Source organism: Propithecus coquereli, unplaced genomic scaffold (assembly GCF_000956105.1).
Source record: "Propithecus coquereli isolate 6110/MARCELLA unplaced genomic scaffold, Pcoq_1.0 Scaffold61, whole genome shotgun sequence".
Lineage (NCBI taxonomy): Eukaryota > Metazoa > Chordata > Mammalia > Primates > Indriidae > Propithecus > Propithecus coquereli.
Window position 1 is genome coordinate 2,707,138 of NW_012152063.1, and position 13,265 is coordinate 2,720,402.

The window sequence follows — 13,265 nt, forward strand, 5'->3', positions numbered from 1 at the left end:
TTTTTAACAAAAAATAAATAATTACTGTTCTATCTGTTCTATGATACAGTAGGATATTTTTACTCTTTCTGTTTCCTTTTCTAATAATATTTCTCTGAAATGCCTGCAGCCTTCAGGACATCCTTTTCTTTTATGTAGTGTTACAACTGAATATAGTCAACCGTAAAATTCACTTCGACTGTTAGCTCTGCTCTTTTCAAGCCCAACTCATACTTATTTCTTGTGTCAATCCAATGTGATGATATCAAGTTAAATATTCTTTCAACAAAATCATTTGGACATGGAATAATTGGGATTTTATTTACTAAAAACATCAGGTTTTAAAATCTGTAGGAATTTGTTTCCAGTTCTCAAAAAAATGTCCAATAACTTTGCATTGATGGCTTGTTTGGTAGGTAGACCAGCTGTTGGTTCTTTCTATTATAAATTCATCATACAGGTTATCCATGACTAAAATGCCCATTTTTAAAGACTCTGAAGCATGACAATGTCATCATAAGTTAAATCTCTCTCTCAGGAAAAATGGTTTTAAAATACAGAGCTAAGTAAAACTTGTGAAACTGCAGCTGAATTCCAAATAAATTAGAGTTTTAGTATAGAAATTGAGAAAATCCTGTTTAAGTTGGCTGTCCCTTTCTAGTGACATTTTTTTGCTCCTCAAGTAGTCTTATTTCAAAAAAGGAGTCATTTTGTTCACTAAGAGCTTTTGTCACAACCTACACATAACATGGAACAAGTCAGGTCAGTTAATCCTTTGTTAGGCTGTCTCTGGGCTCTTCAAAGAATATCCACCAGTTTTAGAGAAACAGCATATGAATTTCTCTTTACTGTAATTCTCTTTTCCAATCTCATTCTCAAAATATTTTCAAATTAGAGAAAGATATTCTTCTTGTCCCACACTTTGGAAATATGAATTTACTGCAGACCAACATTTTAGCATCTTTTCTACACTAGGCAAGAAGGACAGAAACAACCATTTATACTTTCTATTTCTTCTTGAGTCAGTTTGACAAGTTATGTATCTCTAGGAATTTGTCCATTTCATCTAAGTTGTTTAATTTGTTGTCACAAAGTTGTTCATAGTATGTGCTCTTACTTCTTTTAATTTCTATAGGGTCAGTGGTGATATCTCCTCTCTCATTCATGATTTGGCTAATCTGTGTATTCTCCCATTTTTTCATGTCTAGTCTATAGCTAAAGGTTTGTCAACATTGTTAATATTTTCACAGAACTATATTTTGGTTTTATTGGATTTTCACTACTGTTTTTCTGTTTTCTATTTCATTGATTCTCATTCTAATCTTTGTTTTCTTCCTTCTGTCTGCCTTGGGTTTATTTTTCTTTTCTTTTTCTAGATTTTTAAGGTGAAAACTTAGATTGTTGACTTTATATCTTTATTCTTTCTACTTAGACAGTTTTAAAGCTACAAATTTCCCTCTCAGCCCTGCATTAGCTGTATCTCATGAATATTGATACAATATGTTGTCATTTTCAAGTAAAAATACTTTATAGTTTCCTTGTAATTTCTTATTGACCCAGAAGCTATTTAGAAATGTGTTGTTTAATTTTCAACTATTTGTAGATCTCCCAAATTTCTTTCTGTTGATTTCTAATTTGATTCCACTGTGATCACAGAACATACTTTGTATGATTTCAATACTTTTAAACAGAGACGGGTTTTATACCTTAGCATATTATTTATCCTGGAGAATGTTCCATGTGTTTTTGAATATGTGTATTTTGCTGTTGTTAGAGGAAATGTTCTACAGATGTGTTACGTCTAACTGATTTATATTGTTGAGTCTCATATATCCTAGGTGAAATTTCTATCTAATTGTTTTATCAATTACTGAGAGTGGGATATTGAAGTTTCCACATATTATTGTTGAATTGTCTCTTTTTCCCTTCAATTCTATAAATTTTTGTTTCCTGTATGTGGAGGTTTTGTTTTTAGGTATATGTATATTTATAACTGTTTTATCACTCTGATCAGTTGACCCTATTATCATTATAAAATGTTCCTCTCTTCTTTACTAATAGTTTTATCTTAAATTCTATTTTGTCTGATATTAGTATAGCCCATTTGAACTCTCCTTTGTTTACTTTTACATGGTTTATATTTTCTATCCTTTTACTCTCAGCCTATTGTGTCTTTGAATCTTGACTTGGTCATTTAGTATTTGCATGACTGCGGTCATGTTAATTTGACTGCCTAGAGATCAGATTAAAATACACAGGAAAACTGTTATCAAGATTAAATAAAATGTCTGTGAGGTAGTTGTCCCTGGTGTAAGTAACAATTATTTGCAAGTATTACAAAAATTATTAATAATACTGCTAAAGAAGATTAAGAAAGCAGTAACTAAAATATATCCTCACCTTTTCTGACAAATACTGCTCGTAAATTCCAACAGCAGCTGCTCTTAAAAGACCTTTGGTTTGGTTGGTTTGATGTTTTCCATCTCTCTGACGACTTAATAAAACCTCTAGCTGCTGTTGGGCTGTAACCCGGTATCCTTCCACTGTCATCCAGAAGAAAAGATGTGCTTGGCCTCCAGTTTGCTGCATGTAATCTACCAAAGAAAATTCATAACAACATAGATATTAATGTCATATAATTTTGGGTCCATGCAGCTGGATAACAAGTAAATTAAAGGGATTAAAATTTTAAGTATTTAAAACTCTACATTTAGCAAATCCCTGAGGTGAAAAATAATTATAACAAATTGGTTAAGCTAAAAAAATAAAAGTTATATAAAAAACACACATGAAAGAGCATATTTAAAAAATTTTTAATCCCATTTTTCATGATAAAATTGCTAGTGAATTTGCTACAGAATGCTTTATCAGAAATAAATTACTTCAACATTAAACATCTGTTCTCAATAAAGATTATTAGTCATAACATGAATATTTCTAGATATATTATTAAATAAATCTCTACCTCCATGGTTTCTAAGGAAAAACGAACAAGTCAGAGAATAAAGGGTGTGGTCAACCTGACTGTGGGTCAAAAGTCCCTCATTATACAGAGGGTCCTGCCCCATACCCTGGAGGAAGGAATGCTACACAGAGAGGCCAGGAAGAACCTGAACAGAGAAGCCTTGCTGGGTTTAGATCATGCGCTTTTTGTCCAATCACATTTCTACACAGTTGTCAATCATGCCTATGTAATGAAGCCTCCGTAAAAACCTAAGAGGACTGAGTTCAGAGAGCTTCCAGAGAGCTGAACATGTGGAGGTGGACAGCAAAGAGAACAAGAGTTCATCCACATGCTGGGAGGGTGGCGCATCCCAATACCACAGGGACAGAAGCTCCTGCACTCAGGATCCTTCCAGACCTTGCCTTATGTATCTCTTCATCTGGCTGTTTCTTTGTATCCTTTAAGATATCCTTTGTAATAAACTGCTAAACATTAAGTAAATGTTTCCCTGAGTTTTGGAAGCCACTCTAGTAAATTAATCAAACCCAAAGAGGGGAATCATGGAAACTCCAATTTGAAGCCAGTGAGTCAGAAGTAACAAAGGCCCAGACTTAAGACTAGTGTCTGGGGTAGGGGTGGGGGAACATCTTGGGTAGATATTTCTGGGTACATAGTGTCAAAACTGAATTAGAGGATGCTCAGCTGGTGACTGCTACTTGGTGTGGGGGGGAAAATTCCACATTTGGTCACAGAAGTCTTCTGTGTTGATTGCTGTGTAGTTTAGAGGAAAGCATGTTGTAGAAAATGTTTTCCCAAAGCAATAATATTCAAAATTATTAAAAATTCCAAAGTAGATGTCAGAGTAGATACTAACAATTCCACTTGCAGAATCTGTCTGATGTAATTTAGAACTCTGGAGTCTACCTGCAACATCTAGAGGAAGGCTTGGGAGGTAAACTGTGGTTAATTTCAGTCAATTTCAGCTCCTAGCACAGTAGCAGCTACCCATCCCTCACCCTCAGACCCCTGGCAAGCAACTGTGCATGCATTCCAAAATCAGCTTGTGCAATGAAAGCAGGAGCAAGGGTGGGCAAAAAGCACCCTGCCCTCCATATATCTGGGATTTATGCTTTACTTGTTACACATCAGCTATTTTTCCAAGCCCCTGTCCTACCTGCTGAAGACACTTCCAGGGAATTTAAAGGACTGGCACTCTTTCTCCCTTGCCCCCTACGTTTTTATCTTTTTCTCCTGTTGGGAGCCAGGCATTAAAGAATAGCCCATTCTAAAGCAACTGCATATATGAGAAAGTTGCCAAGTGACTGCAGAGTGCAAGGCCGCAGTGAGCTATGATCATGCCATTTCACTCTAGCCTGGGTGACAGAGATACCATCTCTTAGAATAAAAAAAAAAAAAAAAAATATCAACTAAAACACAAAAGAAGACAGCTATGCAGGAAATAATGGACAAAAAAGATATAAGGCATATAGAAAACAAGTAACAAAATGACAGAAGTTCCCTCTCATCGATAATTACTTTAAATGGAAATGGATTAAACACTCTAATCAAAAGACAGAGATTGTCAGAATGGATGGAAAAACATGATGTATCTATGTTGTCTATAAGAGATTTACTTTATATACAAAGGCACAAAAACAGACAGTGGAAGGATTGAAAAATATATCTCATGCAAGTAATAACCAAAATAGAGCAGAGGAGGCTATACTATCAATAATATTAAGCAAAACAGACTTTAATTCAAAAAAGGTTAAGATACAAATAAGGTCATTACCTATTAATAAAAAGTTCAATATGGCAGAATAACAATTATAAACAATTACGTACCTAGTAACAGATTATAATATATAAAGCAAAAATTGACAGATTTGAAGGGAGAAAGAGATACCTCCACATTAGTAACTGGAGACTTCAATGCCCAACTCTCACTAACTGACAGAACAACCAGACAGAAAATAAGTATGGAAATAGAGAATTTAACACAATAAACCAAGTAGATCTAACACACATATAGAGAACACTGCCCAATGACAACAGAAGAATGTGCATTTGAGAAGAATGTGTATGCTATTGTTGTTGGGTAGTGTTCTCTATATATGTTAACTCTACTTGGTTTATTGGAACTTTTTCCAAAATAGACCACATGTTGGGCCACAAATTAAGTCTCGTTAGATTTAAGAAGATGGATAGTATATACAGTATCTTCTCCAACCAGAATGGGATGCAGTTAGAAATCAACAACAGAAGTAAAACTAGAAAATTCACAAATTTTTGGAAATTAAACAATACACTCTTAAACAGTTAATGGATCAAAGAGGAAATCATAAGAGAAATTAGAAAATACATAGACATGAATGAAAACAGAAACACCATACCAAAACTTACAGGACACAGCAAAAAAGTAAGACCTCAAATCAATACCAAACTTTACAACATAAAGAATTAGAAAAAGAACAAACTAAGACCAAAGCTAGCAGAAGGAAGGAAATAATAAAGATTAGAACAGAGATAAACAAACTAGAGAACAGTAGAACAACAGAGAAAAATCAATGAAAGCAGAAGTTGGTTCTTTGAAAAGAGCAACAAAATTGATAAACGTTTAGCTAGAAGGACTAAGAAAAAAGAGAAAAGACTCAAATTACTGAAATCAGAAATGAAAGTGGGGATATTGTTTCTACAGAAATAAAAAGTATCATAAAAGAGTACTATGCACAATTGTACACTAACAAATCGTCTATCATAGTTGAAATGGACGAATTCCCAGAACTAGAAAACCTACCAAGACTAACTCATGAAGAAACAGAACATCTGAGGAGACTTATAAGTAGTAAGGAGATTGAATCAGTAATCAAAAACCTCAATAAAGAAAAGCCATAGACCTCATAGTTTCACTGGTGAATTTTTACCAAACATTTAAAGAAAAAGTAACACCTATCTTTTTCAGACTTTTCCAAAAAATTGAAGAGGGAACACTTCCTAACTCATTGGATGAGGTCATCATTATTTTGAAAACAAAGCCAGATAAAGACACTACAGACCAATATTCCTTATGAATACTGATGCAAAAATCCTCAACAAAATACTGGCAAACCAAATTCAGCAGCATATTTAAAGTATCATACACCATGACCAAAGTGAGATTTATTCTTGGAATGCAACGATGGGCCAATATACAAAAATCAATCAATGTAATACACTACATTAACAGAATGAATAACAAACACCACATATCTTAATTGATGCACAAAATGCATTTGACAAACTACAATACACTGTCATGAGAAAAACACTCAACAAACTAAGAACAGAAGGAAACTACCTCAACATAATAAAAGTTGTATATGAAAAACCCACAGTAAATATCATACTCAATGGTGAAAGACTTAACGCTTTTCCTCTAAGATCAGGAAGAAGAAAAGGATATCTGCTTTTGCCACTTCTATTCAACATAGTACTGGAAGTTCTAGGCAGAGCAAGTACGAAAAAAAAATTAAATAAATAAAAAAGAAAGAAAAATAAAAAAGACATCCCGATTGCAAATGAAGAAGTAAAATGATCTCTGGTTACAGATGATATGACCTTGTAAGTACAAGACTCTAAAGATTCCATTAAAAAAATGTTAGAGTAACAAATGAAATCAGCAAAGTATCAGGATAAAAGTCAACACACAAAAATCAGTTGCATTTCTATACAAGAAAAATGAACAATCAGAAAAAGAGATTAAGAAAACAATTTCCTTTATGATAGCATCGAAAAGAAAAATTATTTTGCAATCAACCAAGGAGGTGAAGAATTTGTACAATGAAAACTACAAAACACCACTGAAACAAATTAAATATGACACATAAAATGGAAACATATCCAATATTCATGGATTAGAAGATTAAATATTGTAAAGATGTCCATACTACCCGAACTGATCTACAGATTCAATGCAATTTCTATCAAAATCCCAATGATGTTTTTTGCAAAACTGGACCATCCTAAAATTTATATAGAATCTCAAGGGACCTCAAATAACCAAAATAATCTCAAGAAAGAAGAAAAAGTTGAAAGACTCACACTTTCTGATTCCAAAACTTACTACAAAGCTATAGTAATCCAAACAAAAGGCATAGAGACCAATAAAATAGGACAAAATAGAAAGCCCAGAAATAAACCTTCCTATATATGGTCAAATAATAAGACAGTCTTTTCAACAAATGGTGCTAGGAAAACTGGATATCCACATGCAAAAGAATGAACCCTTATCTCATACCATATACAAAAAATTAACTCAAAATGGATCAAAGATCTAAATATAAGACCTAAAACTATAAAACTTTCAGAAGAAAACACAGGGAAAAAAGCTTCAGGAAACTGGATTTGGCAATGATTTACTGAATATGACACTAAAAGCAAAGGTAATAAAAGAAAATAGACAAAGTGGACTTAATGAAAATTTAAAAATTTTGTCCATCAAAAGACACTATCAACAGAGTAAAAAGGCAACTCACAGAATGGGGCATTTATTAGTAATACATAAGAGATTAATATCCAGAATATAAACAGAACTCCTAAAACTCAATAAAAAAACCCCAAGAATCCAATTCAAAAATAGGCAAAGGACTTGAATAAACATATCTCCAAGAAGATACAGAAGTGGCCAATAAGCAATGGTGCTCAACATCACTTGTCAGGGAAATGCAAATCACAACCACAATGAGATACTATCTCACTTTCCTTAGAATACTAACTACTTCCCAATCCAAAAAAGTTAAAACAAACAAACCAACAGAAAACAAGTATTGGGAGGATGTGGAGAAATTGGAACCCTTGTGCACTGTTGGTGGAATATAAAATGGGATAGTCGCTGTGGAAAACAGTATGTTGGTGCCTCAAAAAATTAGTAATAGAACTATCATATTATCTAGCAATTGCATTTCTGGGTCTATACCCAAAAGAACTGAGAGAAACAAGGTCTCAAAGAGATATCTGGACACCCGTGTTCATAGCAGCATTATGTACAATAGCTAAAAAGTAGAAGTAACCATGCCCATTGATGGATGAATAGATGAGCAAATATATACACACACATAAACAATATTATTCAGCCTTAAAAAAGAGGACAATTCTGACATATGCTACAACATGGATGAACCTTGAGGATATTATGCTTAGTCAGTCAGTTACAAAAAGACAAATACTGTACAAGTCCACTTATATGAGGTACTTAAGCGTAGTCAAAATCACAGAGACAGAAAGTAGGAGGGTGATCGTCAGGAGTTGGGGATACGGTAGATGGAGAGTTAGTGTTTAATGGTATAGAGTTTCAGCTTTGCAAGACAAGTTCTGGAGACTGTGGTGGTGGTGGCTGCTTAACATTATCAATGTATGTAATATCACTGAACTGTACACTTAAAAATGGTTGAGATGCTAATTTTATGTTAGGTGTATTTTACTACAATAAGAAAATTGGGAAAAGAATTTCAATGGCTATATCATTTAAATAAAATGGATTTACCTACCCATAAAAAATTGTAGTGCAACATTGTCTACAAGAATGCTGTCCAGGGGGACTGTGCAAAGTTTCCCAAAGTTTGCTGCCAGTTTCACAGTATTTATTTCCTACAGACAAAAGTGAATAAAGATTAATATTTTAGCAAATCACTCATTAGGTAAAAGATCTTTATATAAATGTAAGACATAAAACCCAACATTAAATGATTTAAAATGGAAAAAAAATAAAGTTTTTCCCTCTCATCTATGTTGCTTCCCAATAAAATAATCTCAGTCAGTGAATTTAAACGTTTAGTTATTTTATCAGTTGCTTAGCAAATATATACTAAAAATACAATAAATAAGCATTCGTTTCTTTCAATATAAAAAAATCCAAATCACTGAATCTCAAGCATTATCTATCTCTACATATTCCAGATGATAATGAACATTTCAGGGGCCAAAGGGAGAGGGGTATTTTTTAAATGTTTTGTATAAACAAACCTCAACATTTTCAAGTGTAGATTAAAGTCTGTTTACTGAAAAACCAGAAAATATTCCCAGAGAGCGATTTTGCTTCTAACACAGTAAAAACTCTATAATTGCTAGAGAAGATGTATTTCTTTTCAGATTATCCAAACAGTGAATTACATATACTTTTCAAAGTCATGGAACAAGGTGACAACCTACATATGAAAAAAAAGAAAAAACTGGATCCAAAATTTAAAGAGTATCTGTGTATCAGGCATTGTGCTAGTTACATTACACACATTACTTCATTTAATCTGTACAGCAATCCTACTGGATATGTATCAACCAATCCTATTCAACCAATAAAGAAAATGAAGATCAGAAAGGTTGCCTATAGTCACAAAGCTGGTAAGCGTGAGTCTGTGTTTTCAAATTCTGTTGCCCTTTCCAATAAAACTCATGATATTTCTGTGAATTATTTATTTTTACTAGCTTCTCTATATTCCTAAATCCGTATTTCACAACTCTCTATTTAAAAAAGAAAATTAAGTAGGTTTACTGTAAATGAAACCAGCTGCCTTATTCAGGGGCAGATACTAAATTAAGCATAGGTGGTACATAAAGGAAAAGGAAGAGAATTTTAAAAAAGGGAAAAAAATCTATCTCTGTAATTAGTATTTCTCTTCATATAAGAACTAGATAATAACAGATAACTGACTTTAAATATGTGGCACAGAACAACTTGGTGCCAGCACATGATTTAAGCATTCCTTCTTCAAATTGTATCACCTCTTTCTCCCGTCCAGCAGCAGCTCCACAGATGTGGTATGCAGAAGAGTATGCACTATATCTTTATTTGTAATATGAAAGGCTAAAGGGTCTTCTTAGATTTCAAGATCAGTAACATGGTTATAAAACTGCAAATCTGTGGGAATGCTGAAGTTACTTTCAAGAGGAAAATACTGAGCTAATAAAAAAATAAAGTTTAATATTCAAAATGGAATCGAAAGGCTTCCAAACAAAATACCTAAATTTTAAAAGGACTGAATATGAAAAAGTATTTGGGCAAACAGACTTTAAATAATGATGCTAAAGGAGGACTCACTTTCAGATCTAGATAAGGTAACTATTAATAAAGAAAAGCACAAGTACAACCGTATCATTCTTCTTTTTTAATATGCATAGGTATATAACTATATATAAACTAGTTTCAACATACAGTTAACTGAAACATAGGCATACATGCATACAACACACATGACAAATGCAGGCTTCAAGTAATGTTTTGGTAAATCATAATTCATCTAGCATGTTGCTCCATGAATTAGTATAAATATATTGGAGACAGGAAACGTCTCAGGAGTTTTGCAGAGCTTTGCCCTGAAGGAATATGTGAATGTATTAGTTTGCATATCGAAAACTGTTTCACCTCAGGAGGGCATCTCTGAAAGACAGTAGCTGCTGAATCCCACAAAGCGCCGAGGTTCTCAGACCTAAAGGTTTGGATTTGCTTTGTAAAGCAAAGCAGATCTGTTAAAAACTACAGGATGAGAGCTGATCAAAGAGTGCCCGCCCTAAACAGACAGCCACCCTGGCAATAAGCAATTAGCCCAAGGGACAGTTCCTGCTTAAAACTCCGGACTACCTGTCTCCATTCACAATAACCTGATAAAGAAAATATGGAGCCAATATATCTCTGTTTAACCCCTGTTAAGTGATAAATTTACCTTAGAACTTAGAAGTTAGTCTTTGAAAGATTTTGTAACCATTTGTTCATGTAGATAGAATTAGTTAAGGGATCTGTAGAAGCCTTTTGCAAAACTATTAACCTACAAGGAACTACCTGCTGTTATGTAAATCTGTTACCCCTGGTAACTGTACTGTACCTGCAACTGATCACTGTACCTATAAATGACCATGTAAAACTTCACTCTTGGCCTCTGAGATTGATGGAGAAATCCAGGCTCCCTGAGCGCCCGCTTTGCCTATAATCTTTATAAATCTATAAAACTATACCTTCATCTCTGTGTATTCTTTTATTTCCATTATTTTCCATTTTATATTATTTTCTTATCCCTTGCAACTCTACCAAAGGGACTTGGTTTTTTGCGGGGAGTGTGGCCGCCTCCCTGCAAGCACACTAAAAAGTTTTTTAAAAAATAATTTTTCTATTCCTTAATTTAAATACATTGCAAAATTACAAGACCAGAGAGTCAGAGATTTTCAAAACAGAAAACCAGAGCAAAAAAGGTGACTACACTAAAAACTAAAGGTACAAAAAAATGTTTTTTTCTTCTGCTTTGAAGCCCTAAATGCTCTGCTCTCCCTTACAGTAAAACTCTTCTAAGGGGCAACTATTATTACTGTTTCTAATTCATCTCTTCCCATTCTCTCCTGAACGGACTCCAATGAGGCTTTTCCTACAGTACTCCACCAAAACTGCTCTCATCAGATCACCAATATCTCCATGGCAGTAAACCCAATGGTCAATTCTCAGTCTTCCTTTCACTTAATTCTTATACTTTGACATGTCTGATCTTTCCCTTCTTTAAACTCTTTTAACACTTGGCTTCTAGGATATCACATGCCCAGGTTTTCCTTCAAACTCACCACCTGCTCAGTCTTTGTTTGGCTGGATCCTCTACTTCACTGAAGTGTCTTAGAACCAAGTCACTGGTATCTTTTTACTTACACTAACTCTTTTAGATAACCTGATACAATCTCTCAACATTAAATAAACATATAATAATTCTGAAGAGTCACGAAGTTTATCTCCATCATTAAACTTTCCCTTGAACTCAAGATTACCAGGTTAATCTATCTACTTGAATGTCAAACAAGTATCTTAAATTAAGATATTCAAAACTTGATTCTCTCTTCCAAACTTTCTCCTCCCTCAGTTTTACACATTTTAGTAAATAACACCACTCTTCATGCAGTTGCTCAGGCTAAAAAACCTTGGAATCATCCTTGAGTTTTTTTTTTTTTCTCTCACCCAGTATTTAGTCCATTAAGCAAATCTTGTTAACACTATATCCAATCTCTAATCACTTCTCACAGCCTCCACAGACATCTCTTACCTTAAAGACTATTACCTTAAAGGCGTAGTCTTATAAATGATCTGTCAGTTTCCATTCTCACCGCCACCATCCCACCACAGTCTATTCTTCACAAAAAGTCAAAGTAATCATTTTAACTCATAAGTCAGGTCACATTACTTGCCATGGGAAATCTCCAATTGATTTCCATCACAGTTAGAATAAAATAAAAATCTTACTATGGCTAGTAAGACCAAACATGATCTAACCTCCAGGTTCTTCTATAACTTCATTCCTAGCACAATCCCTCATTCATTCCATACCACACTGACCTCCTCTAAACTCACCAAGGATGTTCCTATCTCAGGGTCCTTGCATTTGCTCTCATTCCTGCCTGAAATATTCTTGAAAGACAAACAAAAACAAATCACAAGACTAACTCCCTCATGTTATTCAGATACTCTCTCTCCTCAAAAGTCACCAAACCTCTTGGGATCTATTTAAAACATCCCCCCAAAAAAGCCAGGTGCAGTGAATGCTGTACACTTGTAGTCCCAGATACTCAGAGGGCTGAGTGGGGAGGATGACTTGAGCTCAGGAATTCAAGACCACGCTGGGCAACATATCAAGACCTCATCTCATTTAATATCTCCTAAAACAGTCCAAGACATTCTCTATGCCCAACTCTGTTCATTTTTTTTAAATAGCAGATATCACCACCTGATACTATATATCAATTTGCTCACTGATTTACTTTTTGACTCAAGAAGTAAAATGTGAGCTCCAAGAAAAGACTTTGTCTATTTGGCCCATCTAAAATGGTGCCCATTCACAAAATTCAAGAAATGTTAAATTTTGAATAAATAATACATGAGTAAACGAATAAATCAAAGAATAAAATAAAATCTGTAATTAATTTAGCATTTTTCAGACAGTGTTTTAATTAATCCCTTGGACTTGTTTTAACAAATACATATCATACTACATTGTATAACAAAAAACTTTTCTGAAAGTCCTGTTGTAATGTGCCGCACTGGTAAATGCCCTACTTTTTGTAATTTACTAGGTATTTTAACCACTATGCAGTATTTATAACTAAATGTTAACTCAAAAGTACTTTACTTACTTTGCCTGACTGCAACCGCTGTATTCTTGAGTCACATACTTTCTTTACAAATAGTAAGCTATTTATTTGATTTTTGATAGTGTTGATATCTAAAAACAAACAAATTGATTATGAGCTTTAAAGTGGTAATTTGCGAAATCTTTTCAATATGCACTTACTGTAATTTAACAAAATAACCAACTAATAAGGCAATTATTTTATTCAATAAAAG

The 13,265-nt window shown here is 33.8% G+C and overlaps 1 protein-coding gene across 1 annotated transcript in view; it reads right to left on the reverse strand.

Annotated features, from left to right (window-relative positions):
* The window catches only part of SNX13 (sorting nexin 13), a 170,440-nt gene that overhangs the window by 53,522 nt on the left and 103,653 nt on the right, over window positions 1-13,265 (reverse strand). Inside the window, exons 10-12 of the mRNA XM_012659398.1 lie at window positions 13,055-13,143; window positions 8,449-8,548; window positions 2,380-2,573 (exon numbers count right to left, since the gene is read on the reverse strand). Coding sequence (XP_012514852.1) covers window positions 2,380-2,573; window positions 8,449-8,548; window positions 13,055-13,143 — 383 coding nt within the window. The remainder of the gene's footprint in view (window positions 1-2,379; window positions 2,574-8,448; window positions 8,549-13,054; window positions 13,144-13,265) is intronic.